We start from the raw sequence: 24,903 nt of genomic DNA on the forward strand, positions 1-24,903 counted from the left end.
TGCCAGGCGGACTTCACTGAGAGCGGCTATGTCGATGTCAAGTCTGAGGAGTTCATGTGCAATGAGGGCAGACCGACGTTCAGGTCGGTGGCTGTCAGCCTTGTCTAGCATGGTTCTGATGTTCCAGCATACTAGCTTGAGTTTGTGAGCATCTTTTGAGGGGGAGGACGTGGGGGGGGAGGACGTGGACCTGTCCTCGGGCCTGCGCAAAGGAGCTTTTAGGTGGAGTGCAGTGCGTGCAGTACTGGCCCCACCCTTTACACCCATGGTTCGTGTGCCGTGTCCAAGCAAGCTGGGACGTGGCAGCGAGGTCCTTGGGTCGTAGGTTTTATATCGGAGTGGCCTTCTCCTATGCAGGTTTCTTACCTGGGCTGGAGGGGCCTGCCTCCCCTCCTAGGTCGGTCCATACTGCCCGGACCGGGGCCGAGGCCGCCGCAGTTCACCCTGTGCCTGGATTTGGGGCCGCCGCCTCCCACTCTCTGCCCGGATCGGGGCCTTCGCCTGCCCCACTCGACCGAGGCCGGGGCCGCCGTCTCCCCCTTGCTCCTGCCCGGATCGGGGCCGCCGCCGTCTACCCTTCGCCCGGACCGGGGCCGGGGCCGCTGCTGCTCTCCCTGTGCCTGGACTGGGGCCGCCGCCTCCCACTCCCTGCCCGGACCGGGGCCTCCGCCTGCCTCACTCGACCGAGGCCGGGGCCGCCGTCTCCCCCTTGCTCCTGCCCGTATCGGGGCCGCCGCCGTCTACCCTTCGCCCGGACCGGGGCCGGGGCCGCTGCTGCTCTCCCTGTGCCTGGACTGGGGCCGCCGCCTCCCACTCCCTGCCCGGACCGGGGCCTCCGCCTGCCTCACTCGACCGAGGCCGGGGCCGCCGTCTCCCCCTTGCTCCTGCCCGTATCGGGGCCGCCGCCGTCTACCCTTCGCCCGGACTGGGGCCGGGGCCGCTGCTGCTCTCCCTGTGCCTGGACTGGGGCCGCCACCTCCCACTCCCTGCCCGGACCGGGGCCTCCGCCTGCCTCACTCGACCGAGGCCGGGGCCGCTGTCTCCCCCTTGCTCCTGCCCGTATCGGGGCCGCCGCCGTCTACCTTTCGCCCGGACCGGGGCCGGGGCCGCTGCTGCTCTCCCTGTGCCCGGACTGGGGCCGCCGCCTCCCACTCCCTGCCCGGACCGGGGCCTCCGCCTGCCTCACACGACCGAGGCCGGGGCCGCCGCTCCAAAGAATAAAAACCTAATCTGATCTGTCCAATCTCTCCCTATACTCTAGATGCTTAAACCCAGGTAACATTCTGGTAAAGCTTCTCTGCACTCTCTCCACTCTGTTTATATCCTTCCTATAATTAGGCGACCAGAACTGCACACAGAACTCCAAATTAGGCCGCACCAACGTCTTATACAATCTCAACATCACCTCCCAACTCCTATATTCCATGCAATGATTGATAAAGGCCAGCATACTAAAAGCCTTCTTCACCACCCTATTCACGTGAGTTTCTACCTTCAGGGAACGATGTACCGTCACTCCTAAATCTTTCTGCTCTTCTGTATTCCTCAATGCTCTCCCATTTACCACGTATGTCCTATTCTGATTCTTCTTACCAAAATGAAGCACCTCACACTTATCAGCATTAAATTCCATCTGCCATTTTTCAGCCCACTTTTCTAAGCAGCCCAAATCCCTCTGCAATCCTTGAAAACCTTCTTCATTATCCACTATTCCACCTATCTTAGTATCGTCTGCATATTTACTAATCCAATTCACCACCCCATCATCTAGATCATTAATGTATATAACGAACAACAATGGGCCCAATACAGATCCTTGAGGCACACCACTGGTCACCGGCCTCCAACCTGACAGACAATTATCCACTACCACTCTCTGGCCTCTCCCTTTCAGCCAATGTTCAATCCATTTGACTATCTTAAAATTTATACCTAAAGACTGCACCTTCCTAACTAACCTTCCATGTGGTACCTTATCGAAGGCCTTACTGAAGTCCATATAGACAACATCCACTGTGCTACCCTCATCCACATTCCTAGTCACCTCTTCAAAAAATTCAATCAGATTGGTCAAACATGACCTTCCTCCCACAAATCCATGTTGAGTGCTCCTGATCAGACCCTGTCTATCCAGATGTTTATAAGTACTATCTCTAAGAATTTTCTCCATTAATTTACCTACCACAGACGTCAAACTTACAGGCCGATAGTTGCCAGGCTTCCTCCTTGAGCCCTTTTTAAATAACGGAACCACATGCGCAAAGCGCCAATCCTCCGGCACTATCCCCATATCTAATGACATTTGGAAAATTACTGCCAGAGCCTCTGCTATTTCCTCCTTCACTTCTCTCAATGTCCTGGGGAAGATCCCGTCTGGTCCCGGAGACTTATCCACCTTTATATTCTTCAAAAGCCTTAAAACTACACCTTTTGTAATCTCTATATTCCCCATATTTACCCAATTTGCTTTTTTTATCTCACATCTCCCAATATCCTTCTCCTTAGTGAATACCGAAGAAAAGAAACTGTTCAATATCTCCCCCATTTCTCTAGGCTCCACACACAGTTTTCCGCTCTGATTTTCTAAGGGACCAATTTTGTCTCTAGCTTTCCTCTTACCATTAACATATTTGTAGAACTCTTTTGGATTAGTTTTCACCCTGCTTGCCATAGTTTTCTCGTACCTCTAAATACTCAAATTTCTTCTCAGATGAAGAGTGTCTTGAATTTTTTAATTTCATCTATTACTTTTCAAATGATGTTATTAAACACACAGATGACCCAAAGCAACTTTGCTCACCTGGGCTGGATTCAGTGTTTTTCTTGGGACTCATGGGTGCAGCCACCTGTTCTGCTGACTCCCTCTCCTTTGCCTTGCGCCTGATCGGGCTAAGAGATGGTGCAGTCGAAAGTGATGGTAATGTTGCCTGGGAAATAGAATTCAGCACAATTCTGTGACCCAAACCACTGATCACATTATGGGTTACACTCCTCACATTTAATAATTACAGTAGGGTTCTGTACTGCTTCCATTTAAAAGGACAGCCGTAACATTTTAAATTTACAGATACAGCCCAGTAACAGACCCTTCTGACTCATGAGTCCGTGCAGCTCAATTACATGCATCCGTTTTGGAAACCAGAGCAAACCCACGCAGACACGGGGAGAATGTGCAAACTTTTTTCAGACAGTGCTGGATTTGAACTAGGGATGCTGGCCCTATAATAGAATTGGGCAAAGTGCTACATCAATCATAAAATCACTATCTTGCCATCAGAATGCATTTCAATTCCAAATCCTTCAGCAAATTGCTTCAGGGAGTCTGCAGCACAAATTATTATTTAAACCAGGAGTTATTCCAAAAAGAGGCAGCCGACAGGGGCTATTTTGCAAGGGGAGCTTCATTTTTTTTTAAGGATTTTTTTTAGTGGATTCAAAGAATAGAAGGGTTTTTTTTAAATTCTGATAACAATGTTTAGTTTGAATTTTACAACATTTTATGTTCAGGGCTAAAATAATCCGATTAAGCGTAAACATATTTTAGCCTATATAAAAAAGATGAAAGTGGATATTCCTTTTTTGCAGGAAACTCATTTAACTGAAAAAGAACATTTAAGATTGAAGAGAGACGGTTGGTCATGTAATTTCATCTTCTTTTAATTCAAAAGCACGAGGAGTGGCGGTTTTGATTCACGAGAAAATACCATTTGAACTTGAATCTTTGATGGAAAAAGCTGATCGAATTTTAATGACTAATTGTAAATTGTTTGTTGAGTCATGGTTCTTGCTGAATGTGTATGAGCCTAATGCTGAAGATTAACAATTTGTGTCTGAAGCTTTTTGAACTCTGAGTCAAGCCAAAGAAAATATTTTGATTGGGGGAGATTTCTATTGTGTATTAGACCCACTATAGGATAAATCTCAGAAAACTTTGAAAAAATCAAAAGCAGCGGTCCAATTGGCTTCTTTGCTGATGGAGATGGCTAAATCCTACTGAGAAAGATTTTTCATTTTATTCTTCATTTTCAAGGATTGATTTGTTTTTGGCATCAGCAGATTTGCAATCTCGTTTTACTCAAGCTGAATACAAAAGTAGAATAATTTCTGACCATTCATTGTTATTTATTTTTTGTGTTGGGCCGGAAGTTACTCAATCAACTTTTTGATGGAGGTTTAATGCAATGTTATTGAAAAAAAACGGAATTTGTAAAATTAATTAAGGATCAAATTGTTTCTCTTCTGGTTTTGAATAGGAATACAGATCAGAGTAATTTTACTTTATGGGATGCTTTGAAGGCATTTTTACATGGTCAAATTATTAGCTATGCTTCAAAAGAAAATAAATTTTTGGCAGAGAGTCAGTTATTGGAAAAACAGATAGTTGATTTGGAAAAAGAATTCCAGAGGAATTGTACGGAGGATAATAAGGCAGTTTTAACTAAATTGAAGTTACGATATAATACATGACAAACATATCAATATGAATGTTTGATTCAAAGATCTAAGCAATGTTATTATGAGTTAGGGGATAGAGCCCATAAAGTTTTAGCGTGGCAATTGCAAACAGAACAAGCATCGAGAACTATTAATGCTGTGAGAAAAGATAACTCAATTACTTTTAAACCTCAGGAAATTAACGACCAATTTTTATCATTTTACCAGAAATTATATGCTTCTGAGGGAGTTCAAGATGATGGTTCCATTGAATCTTTTTGGTCAGATTTAAATTTGCCAATATTAGGGGAAGATGAAGTGAGGAAACTGGACTCTCCTTTTATGGATTTCGAAATAAAGGATGTTATTCAACAAATGCCTAACGGGAAGTCTCCAGGAGATTATAGGTTTCTTGCTGAATTTTATAAAGTTTTTTATGATGATGTGTCTTCTCTATTTATGGATGTTCTTCAGCAGGTAACACAAGAACAAGCTTTACCAGATTGGTGTTTGAGTGCAATAATAACGGTTATACCAAAAAAGATAGAGACCCTTTGAATGTAGCTTCATATTGGCCAATTTCTTTATTAAATGTAGATTATAAAATAATAGCAAAATTATTGGCAAATAGACTTTACCAAAATTGGTACATGCTGATCAGGCTGGTTTCATTAAAAATAGGTATGTCTCTGACAATATTCTTAGAGAGATTTCGCTGATCAACGTCTCACGTCAGCAACCCAACCTACATATGGTTGTTGCTTTAGATGCTGAAAAAGCTTTTGATCGGGTCGAAAATAATTTTTTATTTAAAGTTTTGGAGAAATTTAAGTTTGGACCCTTTTTTATTGGTTGGGTGAAGGCATTATTTAATAATCCAGTTGCTAAGGTGGCGCCAAATGGTCATTCTCTTTTTTTTAATTATCGCGTTCAACTCGTCAAGGTTGTCCCTTGTCGTACATTAAGAGTAATAAGAGAAAACTAAGAGATGAAAATAGGGAAAAGGGGGATGGAGGTGGCGAAGAGGTGCATGCAAGATATATGGAGGCCATGTTGAACTATATGACTATAGACATTCATGGATTACATAACCAAATTAAAAGGAAGAGGCAAATAAATTTATTGAAGAAGGAAAAACTAGATATAGCATTTGTGCAGGAAGCGCATCTAACTGAAGAGGAACATAAACTAAAGAGAGACTGGGTAGGACACGTAACAGCAGCATCCTATATTACAAAAGCTAGAGGTGTAGCCATACTAGTTAACAAAAATGTACAAATCAAAATAGATCCGGCAGGGAGGTATGCAATGATAAAGTGTCAGATATACTCAGAATTTTGGAATTTGCTCAATATATATGTGCCTAACGAGGAGAATCAAAAGTTTATGCAGGATATTTTTTTGAAGATTGCAGACACACAAGGAAATATATTGATAGGAGGGGATTTTAACCTTAATTTGGACCCAATGTTGGATAAAACTGGACAAAATACAAGTAAAAAGAATAAAGTGGCCAATTTATAGTTAAATCAATGCAGGAAATGAAACTTATGGATATATGGAGGAGGCAATACCCAAGAGAGAAGGAATTTTCATATTATTCGAGTAGGCACAAAACTTACTCAAGGATTGATATTTTCCTTATCAGCCCATATTCAAGGGAGAGTTAGGGTTAGGGTTATCCTATCACCAGTATTGCATCATTTACTTAATACATGGAAGAAGATCCACTTAGAAAGGAAAAAAACGAACGATCAAATACCAAAATTATAATTGATGCAAAATCCGCTAATCCCTTTTACAATAGACAACCTTTCCTTTAGTGAATGGAAGAGAAAAGGAATCAAAAGAATAGAAAATTGTTTTTTGGGAAATAATTTGAACAGTTGAAGTAGAAATATGGAAAAACTCATGGTACAATGTTTGCATATCATTAATTGAAAGCTTATTTAAAGGATAAATTGGGAAACAGCTTGAGATTAGCTGAAGGAAGCAACATTGAATACGTGATTACAGACACAATGATAATTAAAAGATTTATAACCAACATGTACATCAAGCTGCAAGATAAGGAAAAAAATAAAATATAACCTAAGCAGAAGTGGGAAAAGGATCTAAACATAATGATAAAAAATGAAGTATGGGAAAAGTTATGTTCTGGAACTATGAAGAATACAATAAACACAAGGTTACGCATGAATTGGTTACACAGGGTATATATCAGTCCTCAAAAATTTTAAAAATGGGATTCAACATTATCAGACAGATGTTTTCGCTGTAAGAAGGAAATGCGAACAACAAGACATGCAATTTGGGCATGTACAAAAGTCGATACATTTTGGGAAGAATTAAATCAGATATTAAATAAAATAACAAAAAATAACATACCAAAAAAACCAGAGATCTTTCTTCTAAGTAACATAAGTAGTAAGGAATTAGGTCTCAAATTGGATAAAGCCCAAAAAAGATTTATTATGATAGACTTAGCAAAAAAATGTATAATGTCAACTTGGAAATCGGAAGAGAGCCTTGAGAGTACAGCAATGGTACATGGAAATGAATAAATGTATTCCATTGGAAAAAAATAACATATAATTTAAAAAATAAAGTCGCAATGTTTGAACAAATTTGGGAACCATACATGGAAAATATCAAAGAGAGCTTGCCTACGACCTCCATCCCCTAAAAGGAATTTATTGATAGGTTTGAAAGGTAAAATATTGGTTCAAGCCCTAATATATCAAAATAAATTGAATCCTTTTTCATTGAATAATAGATTTTTAAGAGAATGGCAGATTAATGGAATAAAGTAGTTGCAGGATTGTTTTAAAGTGGGTAAATTTTTATCATTTAATCAACTTGAGAGAAATTTGGAATTCCAGTGAATTCTTTGTTTGTGTATTATCAAATTTGAGCATTAGTGAAAGATAATTTTGGCAGAGAAATGAAAATTCCTAAGTTAACGAAATTTAAGTTTATGATTTCTCATTCATTAAATAAGGGTTTTATTTCTGAGATGTATGCGTTGTTGCAAGACATTATGGATAAAATAAATTTAGATAAATCTCGGATTAAATTGAAAAATGATTTAATTTGTGATATGGGAGACAATGTGTTTTGATGGTGTGACTAAATTGCTTAATGTAAGATATAGTATGATTAATTGTAATTTTTTGCACCAGTTATATCTAACCCCTGAGAAATTGAGATACTAAATCCATATTTTTTCAGAGTTGGGTTTTAGATGTGGATTATGTGTAGGAACATTTTTCATTCAATTTGGCTTTGTGATAAGGTTCAATCATTCTGGCATAAAATTAGGGAATTTCTTCAAAATTTGTTTAAGATCAAAAAAATTTTTTGTTGGGTTGTACTGCTCCACTTATGGATTTGGGGTTAGATAAGTTTCAGACGGCATTTTTTCGTTTAGCATTGGCTGTAGCATGTAAATGTGATGTGATTTCATGGAAAGACGAAGTTGAGATAAATGTAAATCGTTGGCATAATGAGTTGAGGTCTTGTATTTATATGGAGAAATATAATTTGCCCGATAATTATGATTTTTTTTGTTAAGATGTGGTCACCTTATTTGAAATATATGAAATTTAGTAGAAACATAGAAAATAGGTGTAGGAGCACCATTTGGCCCTTCAAGCCTACACCGCCATTCATTATGATCATGGCTGATCAGTACCCAGTTCCTGCCTTCTCCCCATACCCCCTAATCCCTCTGGTCACAAAGGCCAAATCTAACCTACACTTAAATATTGACAGGGAACCGGCCTCAAAACTACTTTCTGTGGCAAAGAATTCCATACATTTACCACTCTCTGAGAGAAGAAATTTTTTCCTCATCTCAGTCCTAAAAATTGTTGGATGTGTTTCTTTTATTTTCTTAATGCTTCCCTTGTGGCGTTTGCTGAGGGTGGGTGGAAGGGGGTGGGTTAGTTGTAGTTTTATATTTTTATATTACGGATTTTGTAAAAGTTTCTGTTTTGAATTATTAAATAAAGTTTTTTTTAAAAAAGAAGCAGCTGACAAATCATTCAAGCCTTTCCCCATCATTCAGAAGACTATGGATAATCTTCCATCTTCTATTTGCACCAGCCCGATATCCCACAACCTCCTCTATGTCTGCACGGGAGCCCTTCAGATTCAGCATTGCTAGTTTACACTACAGTTCTGTGACCTGAGGCAACTTTAACAGGTGTTGCCACAAAATGCACAGAGGGTCACATGTGGATAGGGGTGAGATCTGTGTGAACTGCAACACATTCCAACCACTATTCCTCTTCTTCGCTGGAATTATATTCGACCTAAAGAACATTGCCACCCTGTGGAGTGAAGTACTGCCATAGGTCCTGTCTCTCTCACCTGTCAACTCCAACTTGATTCACATACCTTCAGTACTGGGCCAGGCGCAACATCATCAATCACATGTGCACAGATATTGATGACCTTCATCAGATGAGAAAACAGCTGTTCAACCATCCCAACTAATGATCTGTCGACCAAGGCAGACCACGGCTCTTCAAGCTTTGTGGTCACACCAGTATCATCTTCATTGGCCCAGGGATTCTTTAAAGATTTTGGTGCAATGGCTAGCAACAGAGATTTAAAAAAAAAAATCAGATTAACTTGGTGGATTCAATTATTGACTCTTAGAACATACAGAATATTTGAAATCCATTCAGCTGATCAGGATGAATTACTGTTCGGCATTTAACACCATCATCCCCTCAAAACTGGTCAGCAAACTCAAAGACCTGAGACTCAACACCCCTCACTATTGACTTGGATCACGGATTCCCCAATTAGAGAAGATTGGCAAGAATATTTCCTCCACAGTTTCCATCAGTACCAGAGCACCACAAGGCTGCATTCTTAACCCTCTGCTCTACTAATTTTACACTTGACTGCATGCCTCAATACAAAAAATAACACCATCTACAAATTTGCCGACCATACCGTGGTAGTGGGTTGCTTAGAGAGAGAATGAAAACCTGGTTGAACAGTGGATCAACAATCTTACACTTAACGTTCCCAAAACTAAGGAGCTGATTGTTGGCTTCAGGAAGAGAAAGCCAGAAGTATAAAATCCAGTGATCACTGGGGGATCAGAGATGGAGAGGGTGAGCATATTTAATTTCTTGGGTGGTCACTCCTGGACCCAACATACTAATGGCATAGTGAAGAAAGCACATCGGTGTCTCTACTTTCTCAGGAGCTTGCGGAGGTTCGGTATAAGATCAGAAACCCTGGCAAATTTCGACGGATGTGTGGTGGAAAGTGTGCTGTCCAGCTGCATCACAGTCTGGTATGGGGACACCAAAACCCTCCAAAACATAGTTGAAACAGCCCAGGATATTAAAGGCAAAACTCTACCCACTATCAAGAACATCTATGGGGTGGCACGGTTGGCGTAGTAGTTAGTGCCAGTAACCAGGACCCTGGCTTGAATCCCACGGTGAAAGGAGTTTGTGTGGGTTTTCCCCAGGAGCTCCAGTTTCCTCTCACCATTCGAAACATTGCTTAAATTGGTGGCACGGACTCGTGGGCTGAAGTGGCCTGTTACCATGCTGTATGATGAAATTGCTGCTGAAGTGGTGAATGTGGGTTCAATTTTAACATTTCAGGAGAATTTGGACAGGTACATGGATGGGAGAGTTATGGAGGGCTATGGATTGGGTGCAGAGCAGTGGGACTAGGCAAAAAAATGGTTTGGCACAGACTAGAAGAGCCCAAGGGGCTTGTTTCTGTTCTGTAGTCTTCAATGGATTGATGGAACGCTGCCATCCAAGAGCAGTAGCAATCATCAAGGATCCACACCACCCAGCACACGCTCTGTACTCACTGATGCCATCAGAAAAGAGGTACCGGTGCCGCAAGACTCGCAACACTAGGTTCCGGAACAGTTTCTACCCCTCCTCCATCAGACTCAACGACAAACTCCATCAGGGACTCATTTAAGGACTCCTGCTTGTGCACTTTATTGATTATTTTATTCTCTCTGTATTGTGCAATTTGTTTACATTCATTTTTGGTTTACATTGTGATGGAATATTTGGGAATGTTTTTGAGATATAACTTGGTAAAATTAGAGCAGGTTACATATACACACTTTAAAACAGATCTTATTTGAAATACTGAAGAATTAATGTTAATTTTGCATCACCCACAGGAAAAAGAATCTCAGGGTTGTATGTGATGTCATGTATGTACTCTGACAATAAATCTGAACTCTAAGGATCAAGTAACAGAAGTTGACAAGGTTCTCTTCCAATAAACAGTGGTACTAACATCTATTGTGAACAAGTAACTCATATCTCAACTCCCAGCTGGACACTTGGAGATCAACCATAGATACAATGCAAGAATGATAACAAGCATAATGAATGCATATTATCTGATAAAGAAACACGCAAATGTTTAATAAACGTACAACACAAATTTATTAAAAATATACGTGTACTGGAAAACTTTTCATGAATGTATATTAAGTAGAACCTAGATTAATTCCACACACAAAATTTCTACTGTTATTTCTATCAAGCATTCTATTGAAATACAGCATTATACACACTGGGTATTTGCTTAAATAGATCAAATATTAATTATATTTGAACTGAAGTGACTTTTGTCTGTCCCAACATCAATCTACCAATTGGATGAGAGTAAAAGCCAGGTTTGGAGGAGCTGCCTCCCTGCAAATAACCAATTATGTTAGGGAGATGGTGGGCAAAATAAGTCTGCTAGATCATAGGAAGAGAGTAGACCTTTTAATGACTCTTCTCAAAGCTAACACCTCAAGATACTCAGCACAGTGGAAAGCAGTGAAGAGAACATTTCCACATGGACTGAAATTGCACAGAGGCAAGACTGGCTTCCTTCCTCATGGATCCCTGGTAAACCAGGCAGGTTTTATGAAAATCCAGTGGTTATCATAATATTGTTTCTAGCTTGCCATTCCAGATTTGGGCAATTGTCTGAATTTAAATTCCTCTGATGACGTAGTGAAACTTGATCTCAAATGCTGAGATCAATAGTCAGGTTTCAGGCACAACAATTACTAAGCATCCTCGAGGTTGAGTGAAACAAGGAAGTCTGCAGACGTTATGATTGCAGCAAATACACAAAGTGCCGGAGAAATTCAGCTGGACCGGCAACATCCGTAGACGAAAAGACATCAATGCTGGTTTACAGATCTTTGCCTCCTATGGATGCTGGGGGACCTGTTGAGTTTATACAGTACTTTTGTGTATTTACTTGAGACTGAGTAATTTGCCAGTTGAATGAAGGACTGAAATGTAAACTGAGTTTATGGAATCAAGAAGATTTGATAAATAAAATTTACACAGGACTGTGCAGAAATAATTGAAACATTTTGAAGGTTTTTGAAGAAGAAGTGGGGAAAGGAAAGGCATTTACCCTCTCTCATAGAGAGAGGGTAAATTAAATGACAGGCAGCATGGTCAACATCAACAAGATGGGCTGATACGACATCTTTCTATGCTGTACAAATCTATGATGTCCGAGAATAACATCTTGACAAACAAGCTGGAGACAGACGCACACCAGCTATGGCAGGGAGTGGAGACCATTACAGCCTACAAAGCGAGAGGGAACATCATAGATGGTTCTGATCCTTCTACCCAATGAGCTGAACATGTTGTATGCCTGCTTTGAGAAAGAGAACAGTGCCAAAAATAATCCCTGCAAATGCTGAGGACTCTGTGATCTCTGTCTCTGAGGCTGACATCAGAACACCATTCATGAGCGTGAACCCTTGCAAGGCCCTGACGGCATACCTGAAAATCTATGCCAACCAAATGGCTGAAATGTTTATGGACATTTTCAACCTTTCATTGCTGCAGTCAGAGGTTCCCACCTGCTTCAAAAGGGCATCAATCATCCCGGTGACGAAGAAGAGCAGGATGAGTTGCCTCAACAACTATTGTCCAGTAGGACTAACATCAACTGTGAGGAAATCCTTTGAGAGGTTGGTCATGGCTAGAATTAACACATACCTAAGCAGAGGTCTGGACCCACTGCAAGTCGCCTATTGTCTCCATCACTCCACAACAGATGCAGTATCTCTGGCTCTCCACTCAGCTCTGGATCACCTTGAAAACAGCAACTCATACATACGGCTGCGCTTCATCGACTGCGGCTCAGCTTTCAACACCATTATTCCCTCAATGCTGGTCAAGAGGCTCCAAACCCTGGACCTTTGCGCCAAGATCCTCAACTTACTCATGGGAAGACCACAGTCAGTACGAATTAGAAATAATGTCTCCACTTCACTGACTAGCAGCACAGGCGCACCCCAAGGATGCGTGCTTCACCCACTGCTCCACCCCCTATACACCCATGACTGTGTGGCCAGACGCAATTCCAATGCTATTTAGAAATTTGCCGATAACACCAGGGTTGTCGGCAGAACCACAAATGACAATGAGGAAGTGAACAGGAAGGAGAAAGATCAGATCGTTGAGTGGTGTCACACCAACAATCTTGAACTCAACATTAGCAAAACCAAGGAGATGGATTTGGACTTCAGGAAAAAGTCAGGAGAACACAATCCAGTCCTCATCCAGGCTCAGTAGTGGAGAGGGTCAAGAACTTCAAATTCCTGAGTGATAACATCTGTCCTGGAGCCTCCATATCAATGAAATCATGAAGAAGACTCACCACCAGCTAAACTTTGCGAGGTGTATGAGGAGATTCAGTCTGTCACCAAACTACTACAGATATACCATGGAGAGGATTGTGGCTGGTTGCATCAAGGTCAGGGCAAGAAAAAACTCCAGAGGGTTGTTAACCTGGCCTGCGACATCAAGGACACGAAACTTCACCCGATCGAGAACATCTACAAGAGGCAGTGTCTAAAGAGAGCAGCCTCTATCATCACCACCCAGGCCATTCCCTCTTCACTCTTCTACCATCGGGAAAAAAACACAGGTGTCTAAAGACAAGCACTCAGCAGCACAAGGACAGCTTCTTCCCTGCTGCCATCAGATAACTGAATAATCATTGAAGCAAAGACAATGCCTTACGTTGACTTTTCATGCACGTTAATTTTTGTAACGTGGTTTATTTGTATGTTTGCACTGGTGATGCCCCTGCAAAACAACGAATTTTGTGACTTGTCCATGACAAGCAATTTTTAAACAATTCCACTTACCAGCCAGCAAGTTTCCAGATAATATTAAAGCATCTTGATGAGAAGACAAGTCCAAAGGAAACCAGGCTGAAGAAAGTAGAGAGAGTACCATGTTGACCATGCCCACAGTACAACTTTTGCGGGAGTCATCAGTTGGACTGTTCTGAGATAAACTAGGAACCAAACAAGCATCGTTAACTTAACAATCAACCTTAATTCAAGTTTCAGAAAGAAATACCACCACATGTTCATGAAAAACTGGAATAAACTAATATTAATATTGAATGTGGGAACATTAATGAAATGCAATTTGCCTGCAGTACAACATCGCAGCACCAACACAGGATGTTAAAATCTGCACATCAAGAATATTCTTTCATTTAGTGACCTTTCACTCAGTTTTTCTTTGAGCTCCACTGTCCTGCAGTTTTATTTATCTGATGTGCAAAACTCCACCAAACCCACCTCCATTTTAGTAGGAAGGGAAGAGAAGGAACTTGAGTTCATAAACAGTAACGACATTTCAAGCGTGTTATATTTACCTTGGCTCATTCTTACATTCAGTGCACCTTCCTAAGATGTAAACTAATATGGGCAGATGTTTCAGACAAGAACAAAGAATTTAAGATGTAATAACCAGTTTTGAAGAGGGATCAACAGATTGGATTGCCAGAAAACATTCAATAAGTTGCTGTAAGTTACTGGACAAAGTTACAAGGGATTGGGGGAAATATTTTGGGATGGAGAAGAGAATGGCTGACAAACAGATGATCAAAAAATTAGAATGAAGTCCTAAAGCCGCATCTCATCCCAAGGCAATTAATGTTTACTTCATTCCATGCATGCTGCTCTGTGGTTACTAAAGGATTACTAAAGGTGGTATGTGAGTGTAAAGAAAAATGTTGAGAACCACTGGTCAGGATAATAAAAAAAACAATATTAAGGTTTCTATTCTTGGATACTTAAGAGGTTTCTCGTGAATTCCACACGATTTATTTAGCATAAGTATTTTGGCCATTATCAACTGGTGAACACCTAAAAACATAGAAGATAGGAGCAGGAGTAGGTCATTCGACCCTTCGAGCCTGCTCCGCCATTCAACGAGATCATGGCTGATCTTAAAGTTCAGTACACTGTCCCCGCCTTCTCTCCGTAACCTTTAATAGCCTTATACTGAAGAAATATATCTAATTCCCTCTTAAATAGATTTAATGAACCTGCCTCTACTGCCCTCTGCGGCAATGAATTCCACAGATTCACCACCCTCTGAGTCAAGAAATTCTTCCTCATCTCGGTCCTAAATGGTTTGCCTATTATCCTCAAATCATGGCCCCGGGTTCTGAATTTTCCCATCCTTGGAAACATCCCATCTGCATCCATTCTGTCCAGTCCTGCCAGAATTTTATATGTCTCTATGAGATCCCTTCTCAATCTTGTAAACTCCAGCGAGTACAATCCCAATTTGCGCAATCTTTCCTCCTAAGTCATTCCTGCCATTCCAGGTATCAGCCTGGTGAATCGCCTTTGCACTCTCTCCATTGCAAGAACATCCTTCCTTAGATAAGGTGATCAAAACTGCACACAATACTCCAGGTGGGGTATCACCAAGGCCCTGTACAGCTGCAGTAAGGTATCCTTGTTCCTATACTCAAACCCTCTTGATATGAAGGCCAACATACCATTTGCCTTTTTAACCGCGCTGTACCTGCATGCTCGCCTTCAGAGACTGGTGTACAAGTACCCCTCGGTCTCTCTGCACTTCCCCATCTCTTAATCTATTGCATTCAAATAGTAATCTGCCCTCCGGTTTGTATTACCAAAGTGGATAACCTCACATTTATCCACATTGTAGTGCATTTGCCATGTATCTGCCCAGTCCCTCAATTTATCCAAATCACACTGGAGCTTCCTGACCCCCTCTTCCGTGCACACAACCCCTCCTAGCTTAGTGTCATCTGCAAATTTGGAGATATTACATCCAATCCCCTCATCCAGATTATTAATGTAAATTATGAACAGCTGGGGTCCCAGTACAGATCCCTGTGGCACCCCACTGGTCACCGCCTGCCACTCAGAAAATGAGCCATTTATCCCAACTCTCTGTCTTCTACCTGCCAGCCAGTTCTCAATCCACATCAATATTTTGCCCCCAATCCCATGAGCCTTGATTTTGGAAGCCAGTCGTTTATGCGGAACCTTATCGAAGGCCTTTTGGAAGTCCAGGTACACCACATCCACTGGCTCTCCCCCATCTATTTTACCTGTCACCATCTCAAAGAATTCCAATAGATTTGTCAAGCACGATTTACCTTTTGTAAATCCATGTTGACTCCGTCCGATCCCTTCTCTGCTAGTCATATGCTCCGCTATTACATCCTTAATAATGGATTCCATCATTTTGCCCACTACTGATGTAAGGCTCACCGCTTTTTCTCTACCCCCTTTTTAAATAGTGGGGTAATATTAGCTACCCTCCAATCCATTGTTACTGATCCTGAGTCTATCGAGTTCTGGAAAATAATTCTTAAAGCATCTGCTATCTGAATGGCCACTTCCTTGAGTACCCTAGGATGTAGATTATCAGGCCCTTGGGATTTATCGGCCTTCAATCCCATCAATTTCCCCAAGACCATGTCCTTAGAGATACTGATTTCTTTCAGTTCCTCCCTTGCATTAGTCTCTATGTTTCCCAACATCCTTGGGAGGTTATTTGTATCCTCTCTTGTAAAACAGAACTAAAGTAAGAATTTAATTGGTCTGCCATTTCCTTATTCCCCATTATATATTCCCCTGATTCCGACTGCAAGGGACCTACTCTGGATTTCACCAATCTTTTCCTCTTGACATATTTATAAAAGCTTTTGCAGTTGGTTTTTATATTTGCCACAAGCTTACTTTCGTAATTTATTTTTGCTCTCTGTTTTAAAAAAAAAGCTGAGTGGTGAATTTCAAACACATTATACATTGGTGGACTCATCATGAGGACTCAGTTCCAGGGATGAGATTTCAATGCTAAGATCTGCTGGAACTCAGTCAGGACTGGCCAGCAAAAGATCTAGTGAAGGCGGCGAATTCTGTTCGTGTACCTGAAAGAATGCCCCCTGTTCTTGTAGAGGTGGACTCTGGATGCTTGTGAACTGCTGGTCGTATACCCACAGTGCCAGCCAATGCTCCAATTACACACAGGGTAGTTCAATGAAAGCAAACATAAAACCTCACAGCAACCAAGCTGGAAACAAAACAGATTAAAAAAGGGCTGGTTAATTGGAGAGCAGAATGAACACTTGGATGTTATTTGCCAATGTGCATCTTCCTTTTACAGGAGGAAACTAAAATTCCTCAAATTAAGAGTTTTCAGAGAGTAGTTCAAGGAAAAGAGAGAGCTGCAAATCAATAAATGGGACATACCCACAGGCAAAAACGCAGAAATGCTGCTCAGCAGGTCTCACAGTGTCCATAGGAGATGAAGATATATTACTGATGTTTCAGACCTGAGCCCCTTCTTCAAGGTATAACCCATGGACACTGTGGGATCTGCCGAGTTCCTCCAGCAACAATTACAGCATTTGTAGACTTTCATGTTTTACTCCATACCCATAGGCACCTTTGCGGGAAATCTGAAACATCACTCACTGCAATATAATTTTCAAAGATGCACAAGCTCCCTCAGCCCATTGTAGCTGGCAGGATATACTCAGTTGTCCCCATCTTCACCCTCTCCTGGCCCATTTTGCTTCAACTATTCTTTTTTTAAATCTTCTCTTTGTCTGACATCTATCATCTCCGTCTGTACCCCAACTCCATACCTTCCCTTTCTGGTTCCATTTTAAAGTGATTCATGTTAATTTACAATTGGTAAATTATTCAAACAAGTTGAAAGAAATTGAAAAAGGAAAACGATGCTAAATTAGGGCCTCAAGCCCCTTTTCCATCTAATCCTTGAATCCCTCTATTCTCTTCATCCAAAATTTCAATTAGTTTCAGTCTTGAAAATATCATATCAGGATTTTCAGCCTTTTTTGGGATATAGTATTCACTGCTCATTTCAGTGCCAAATTCAAAGTTATCCTGAGACTATAATTTCTTACTGAAGATTGTACTACAGTGTTCCACCACAGGAAGAGTCATTGTACTGGTTGGCCCACCCTGATACCGTAACACCTCCCCCTCCAGGATTCCTAATAAAGGCGGTATTGCCCAATCCACTCCCTCAGTACTGCCTTGGAATCCGGCCAACAGCATGCAAAATATGACTAAGGTTATAGTGATTAAAGCCTTTTAATCTCTACTTCTGGTCTGTCAGGTCTAATTGAGAGTGCGACAGTTCCACCCAGGAAAAAAATTTAGTCCTCACTGAGTCACATTTATTCTAATAATAGCACCTAAACTTGAGAGCATAACCTCACCCTTCTCAATCGCTCCACCACGGACAATTCTCCCTTCTCAGGAGTCAATCAAGAGAGCATTTATCACTGCCTCCTCTCCAAGGTAGGATATCCTTCCATTGCTATGATCTCACCAAAGACCCGACTGCCAAAGATAGCCCTGCTCTTGTTTTTCCCAACATCTTTGCAATAGAAGACCCATATCAATCAACATCTTAGTTGCTTGGAAATGTACTTGGCATACCAAAATCCCATTCAAAATATATTTTGTTCTTCTCAACATGCAACTACATTCATAAGCTATTCAAGAATGCAAATTTTTAAAAGATTCTTACTATAAGGGCGCGAGAAGTGGATGAAGTTAATGCATGGGATACTGCAGAGATAACACGGGAGAGATTATTCTCTATCGTCACATCTGTAGTACTCTGTGAAATGTTGAACCCTCTGTATGTCCTGGAAGATAAATTTGGTGCAGCAGTTAATTCAGTGATTAAAAGAAAGGCACAACTTTTTTCCACACAATCAGAATAAATTCAAAAGATTTCACTACAAATATGTGCCACTTAACATGCACGATACTTTCTGTGAAATTGGGCATTATGCGATGTGGACGCTGTGCGAACACCATATTATATACTTAGCAAAGCTATATTATACCTGTAAACTTTTTATTTCTTTAAGATTTTTTTAATTGAAGTTTGCAATAATACAAAAATTAAACAATTCAATTGCATATTGAAGTACAAATTACAAGAAATAGAGAAAAGCCATGCTAATTCAAAACCCCTACCACTATACAAAGTTGAGGGAAATAAACACTAATGTGTGGATATTCAGTGGTGACAATCTTGAAATAGGAGCAGTGTAGGGACCAACTCGGGGCTGAGGGAAGAGAATGGGGCAGTGAGATCGGAGTGGGACCAACATGTGAATGTGGGAAGAGAACAGGCCAGTGGGATCAGTGTGGGGATTGATAGAGGGGAGAGCGCAGGGCAGTGAGATTAGTTGGGACTGATATATGGCTGTGGGAAAACAGTGGGACAATCGGATCAGTTTGGGCAGACAGTATACAACTTACTATAGCTAGCGAATGCTTTTTCTAAGCTGTTGTGGATTTGTTCACAGTAACTGAATAATTACGGGACCATGGACATATATGCAGTTGGTTATATGCGCTGCATACCTGTATTTCATTAAGATTTTATGACTTTAAACAGAGAGAAATTCAATTCGGCATTTAAACAGAATGTAGGATTGTAAGCATGCTGTCAAACCTCACTAAGTTAACACACAAGAAATCAAACAACAGCTGTTCTTTAAGGTTCAAATAATGAAATAATGTTGAAAGTGACCTGGTGACTATATTCAGGGTAGGTGAATATCAGTTCAAAACAATAATGCTTCATTAATCAAGAATATTTCCCCAAATTCCAAACATTAAAAGGTAGTTATATCAAAACATTAGAAATAGGAGCAGGAGTCAGCCATTTGACCCATCGAGCCTGCTCTGCTATTCAATAAGTTCATGGCATTATCACATACGAGCTCCCAAAACATGTTAAAAGGGCCAATGCGTGACAACCCCAAAATCATGTTGCACCATCCCAAAATGTCATTCTGAAGGGAGCGTGAACAGGATTTCCAGTCTGTTGGCAGTCACCGAGGCATTCAACAAGTTGCGTAGCAATGAATTTTCAATTGCTTAATGATAGCGGAAAATTATCCCATTCTTTAAACTTTTTGTTTGACAAGAAAGCTCAACGTCTTTCCATATTCTGGAGATATTATTACAGTACATTTCCGATTATCCAAAATGCTTGGGACCCTTTTTCGGTTAACTGCATTTTTCAGATAACTGGTTTAAGTAGCCCAGTAGCATCAGCAGAATACTTGTATCAGTCTTCACCGATCCCCGACACCTCCCCACCGCTGTCACCAATCCTCAAAACCTCCCTACCACTGTCGCTGATCCTGCCCGAGAGCCCAAGATCCCCGCTCCTGCCCGGGAGGCTGCTCTCCTTGATGACGCGTGGACAGCAGAGAACCAAGTACAGTGGCAGGTAAATAAGAAATGGAAAGAGGGAAGGGGGGAGTTACCTGAAACAAAGACAATCTCTTCATGCGCTGCCTGTCCTGATTTCCTCCAGTCATTCACTGATGACTTGAGATTCCAGCCTGCTTCTCTGAGCTGGCATCCAGCTGTTCAGTGTCTGTCATCCGAGCAGGTTTGGAGCTCTGTTGTCACGTCTGGTGTTAACAGCGCGTCAGAGCCCCACATGAGCACATCGGGTGGAAAAAATGTTTTCAACTTGTGACATCATGTTGCCACCAAGAAAAAGTTATGATAACTGAGATTTTTGGTTAACTAATTTTCAGATAATCGGAAATGTACTGTATCAACTTCTAATCACTAAAGCAGCTTGTATGATCAGAGAGTAACAAGATCTCAACCCAGATCGTTGCTCAACCTGAAAAGTTCATTGTTTCTTTCTCCGTAGATGCTGTATGACCTGCTGACAATTCCAGCACAGTACAGGCCCTTTTGGTCCACAATATTTAAAAAATTCTCATTTTATGTTTTTCATAAACCAGTCCTTCATTCGTCAAATAAATGCAAGTTGGAGACAGATTGACACAGGAATGCATCCCAAATGCAAGAACATTATTTGGTAAAAACTGAGCCACAAAACAAAGCACCAAAAGTGTCACTGCAAAGGGAAGTTTTTAAAGGATTTTTTTTTAAGAAATATAGATGAAGCAGAGCATTTCAGAGCGGGAGCTTCAGTGTTGAACCTGAATGGTTAAAAAACTATAACTAATGGCAACAATAAAGGACAGTCTTCAATGAGCATCTAATACCTGGTGACAGTGCTTGCTGCAAAGTGAGAAGTCGATTGGGTTTCATGCATGAGAAGCTGTAGATAGGCACTGCTTTGGTCTCTGGCTACGGCTACCACGGGATCCGATTGACCCTGATCACAGTCAAAAAATAACCGAGGAATAAGTCTGAAATTAGAAAAGAAAATATAAGCACGTTCAAGAGCAAAGTACTGTAAATGCTGAATATGCTCTAGGCTCAAACTAATGGGCAATGTAAGAATGCACACCCCAAACGTACATTGATTTTAAGCAAAAACACACAATGCGGGAGAAATTCAGCAGGTCAAATGGTGCATTTTATATAGCAAAGATAAAAATACAAAACCGATGTTTCAGACTTGAGCCCTTCAAGATATGGAAAAATGTCAGCAGATATCGCAACAAAAAGGTAAGGCGGGTGGGGGGGGGGGGGGGGGGAGGGGTGAGGGAGGAGCATGGTCCCAAGGCAGGATGGATAAGGGAGGGAAGGCACAGCAGTAAACAGGGGTAGGAGGGCTGGCTTGGTGAATAGAGAGGGAAGGGGACAAAAAGCTGAGGAAAAGAAGACAGGGGAAGAAACGAGAGGAAGACTGGAGAGTAGGTTAGCAGAAACTGGAGAAGACAATGTTCATGCCATCTGGCTGGAGATTGCCCAGATGCAAAATTCAGGTGTTGCTCCTCCAATTTATGGGTAGTCTTGATGGGATGGTACAAGGCCATGGACACATGAGTATGGAAGTGGGACACAGAACTGAAATGGTTGGCCGCTGGGTGGTCCCTGTCACTGATGCATACAGAGCAAAGGTGCTCAGTGAAGCATACTCCCAGTCTTTCTGATGTAGAGAAGGCAACATAGGGAGCACCAGATGCAGTAAATCATTCTTGTGGATACACAGGTGAAACACTGCTTCACTTGAAAGGCCTGTTTGTGGCCCTGAACTGTGGTGACAGAGGATGCGTGGGCACAAGTGTGGCACCTCCTGTGGCCACAGGGGAAGCCGGAGGAGGCGATTGGTGGGGAAGGATAAATGCACAGGGGCGAGATGGAGGGAGCAGTCCCGACAGAAGGCAGAAAGGGAAAGATGTGTCTGGTAGTGGGATCCTGTTGTAAGTGCCAGAAGTTCCAGAGGATAATGTGTTGGATGTGGAGGCTGGTGGAGTGCTAGGTAAGAACAAGGGGAATCCTGTGTTTGTTGCATCTAGGGGCAGAAGGGGCCAGGGCAGATAAGCAGGAAACAGAGATGTGGGTAAGGGCTGAGTTGATGGAGGAGGAAGGTAAGGCATGTTTGTAGAAGGCGGCAGGCATTTCAGATGATCTGTACTCCAAAGACCTCAACTTGGGAACAGATGCGGTGGAGACAGAGAAAGTGCAATAAGGGATTTTTAAAGTAACCAAATATATATTCAGACAATGAGGGACTAAAGTATAGCATTGGTGGCCATTTTGCAGATCAAAAATTCAGCATTATCTCAGTAGACTGATGCCTCCAAGTTAAAAAGATTGACTGGATATTTTGATGATCCATTTTAAACAGTGCTTGCAACGGTTGGACAAACCCTAAGATATTGTTTCATTCACTGAAGAGTTGGAAAAAATAGGATTAAGTCTCAGGATAAAGGGTTAAGCATCTCGAACTGAGATATAATAGGTTCACTCAGAACTAGGAACCTTCTAAATCTGTTCAGAAAATCATGGACATCCAGGTCATGTGAATATAAAAAAAATAAGGTTACATTTTTGCATTGGAAATAGAGTGAGAAACTGGAAAAGATAGGGAATCATTCAGGATGTTGGTGGATGGAGGAATGTGCAACAGACAGAATAGCTTCCTCAGCCTTAATCTATATTAGAAAAAACTCCAGGGGGTTGTCAACTCGGCCTCCGACATCACAGGCATCAGACTTCACTTTATTGAAGACGTCTACATGAGGCGATGTCTTAAAAAAGCAATCTCGAACCTCAAAGACCCCCAGCACCCAGGCTATACCCTCTTCATTCTGGTACCATTGGGTAAAAGGTACAGGAGCCTGAAGACGAGCACTCAGTGGTACAAGGACAGCTTCTTTCCCACTGCAATTTGATTTCTAAATAATCAAAGAACCAAAGTCACTGCCTTACTTTTCGTAATGTTCTAAGATGGTTATAAAATGAATGTTTGCATTGCAATGCTGCCACAAAACACCAAATTATATGACTTGCTCATAACAATAAATTCTAATTCTGATTAAATTCTCTTCAATACAATGACTCTACATTTTCAAAAGCATGGGGAAATTCAGCATAGCCCAGATGTCTCTCAACAATTTTTACAGATGCATCAAAGATTAGCATCCTTTTCAGATGGCACCACAACTCAGCACAGAAGCTGCTCTACCAATTTAAAAAATTGATAAGCTCTGAATGCAGCTCAGACCATCAGGTAAACCGACCTCTCTTCCACGGACTTTACCCTACGTTTCTGCTGCCCCAGAAAAACTGCTAATCATCCCATCCTGGTCACCTATTCCTTTCTGTCAAGCTTGAAACATCATCTCCAGATTCAAGGATTGTTTCTGGCTGTTTTCAGATTTTTAAATGGACCTCTCATTGGTTAAAAAAAAAAGATGATATCCTTGCACAATTTTAACTGTACTTTCTCTGTACCCTGCTCCTTTTTATACCACACTCTGCACTGCTTTATTATTGTACTGCCTGCTGGCAAGGACAAGTTGACTTGCCTGGACAAAATGTAAAACAGTGAGAAGATGAATACAGAAAATTTTCGGGAATGTAGTGCCATTGGAAAAGGAACAGAAAATAAAAAGCCTCGGAAAAGTGGAAACAGAACTTTCTTGTAATTCAACCCATACCACCCGCCTTCAGGCTTTCTGATTAACACTAATTAACACAAACTATCTGCAGCAGGCCTTTTCACACTTTTTACATTTTTCTATCAAATATTTCCAACTGCAAATTATTTTTCTACCATTGCTCTGGCAATGTTTTCCTTGTCTTAACAGTTCCTTCCAAATTTATAACTAACAACGATTTTAGATTTAAATTTCTCAGGTTACTCTCACTGAACAGTGAAAATTTATTTTCACATTTACTTGATAATAAATAAGTTGTGCATCCTTCTTTTCATAACAGGAGCCTCTTTAGTTTTGGTTCAATGCGATGGTATTCTTTTGCACTCTTCAACAACCCCTTTCCTAAAATATTTCCAGCTTTAACTAATAATTTGTTCAAATTCAACGCACCTGCTTAGCACTGCCAAACCAATGATGATCCAAAATGATCCTATTTAAATACAGCTTTTATCAAACTGTCCAATATTTAAGTCACACATGGCTGGGGGATAACGTTCATGTGAGTGATCAAATATAATGGCTTCAGTCTTCCTAATACAGTAAAAAACCCATTTTCAGGAATTCAAGCAATTGGCAAAAAAACAAATGGAAGAAAATAAATAAATAGTAAGATGAATTAAAAAATTAAAAGAAGTTTTAAATTGTAAAAGTAAATGTTCTCTGAAGTTACACAAACCTTTGGTGAAGATGAGAGCAAATATTCAGACAGAGAAATACTTTGGTCGTGCTTTGCTCATAGCAGCTGTTTGAATAAAGTTCTGTGAAACAGCAATGGTGTCAGCCAGGATGAAGAGCTGGTTGACACTGTTCGCCGTTGAGGTATCTCCTTATCCCTGCTTACTAAGAGCCTTTATCTTTATTAATATAATATCAAGTATATTAGAAAGGCTTTATCTGTAAACTTTTGGGGGTGGGGGGGTTAATTATCTATAATGTTACTGTTCGTCTTTGGGGCGGCTCCATAGAGGGAAAAGAATCTGCAGATGCAGCGATGGTTAAACGTTTTCAAAGAATGTGACAAAATAAACCAAGATGCTTAAAGGTTCATATATTCATGTAAGTGGTTTGTTCAATGTATTTTTGTCATTTAAACTGTTTATTCTTAATGCACATATATTAGTTAGGCACTGGAGGAACGAGTCTCAAGCAACTGGAAAATTCACTTATCCAGCATCCACCAATCCCAGAAAGTGCCAGATATCAGGGGTT

General features: G+C 41.1%; 1 protein-coding gene across 3 annotated transcripts in view; it reads right to left on the bottom strand.

The window, feature by feature from the left end:
* Positions 1 to 24,903, bottom strand: part of htt (huntingtin) — a 306,184-nt gene that overhangs the window by 144,072 nt on the left and 137,209 nt on the right. For all 3 annotated transcript variants that reach the window (XM_069941879.1, XM_069941874.1, XM_069941888.1), the window contains exons 21-26: positions 20,845 to 20,991; positions 18,318 to 18,438; positions 16,684 to 16,826; positions 13,619 to 13,770; positions 8,836 to 9,035; positions 2,801 to 2,927 (exon numbers count right to left, since the gene is read on the bottom strand). In XM_069941879.1, coding sequence (XP_069797980.1) covers positions 2,801 to 2,927; positions 8,836 to 9,035; positions 13,619 to 13,770; positions 16,684 to 16,826; positions 18,318 to 18,438; positions 20,845 to 20,991 — 890 coding nt within the window. The remainder of the gene's footprint in view (positions 1 to 2,800; positions 2,928 to 8,835; positions 9,036 to 13,618; positions 13,771 to 16,683; positions 16,827 to 18,317; positions 18,439 to 20,844; positions 20,992 to 24,903) is intronic.

This window comes from Narcine bancroftii, chromosome 1 (genome assembly GCF_036971445.1).
Source record: "Narcine bancroftii isolate sNarBan1 chromosome 1, sNarBan1.hap1, whole genome shotgun sequence".
NCBI classification, from domain to species: Eukaryota; Metazoa; Chordata; class Chondrichthyes; order Torpediniformes; family Narcinidae; genus Narcine; species Narcine bancroftii.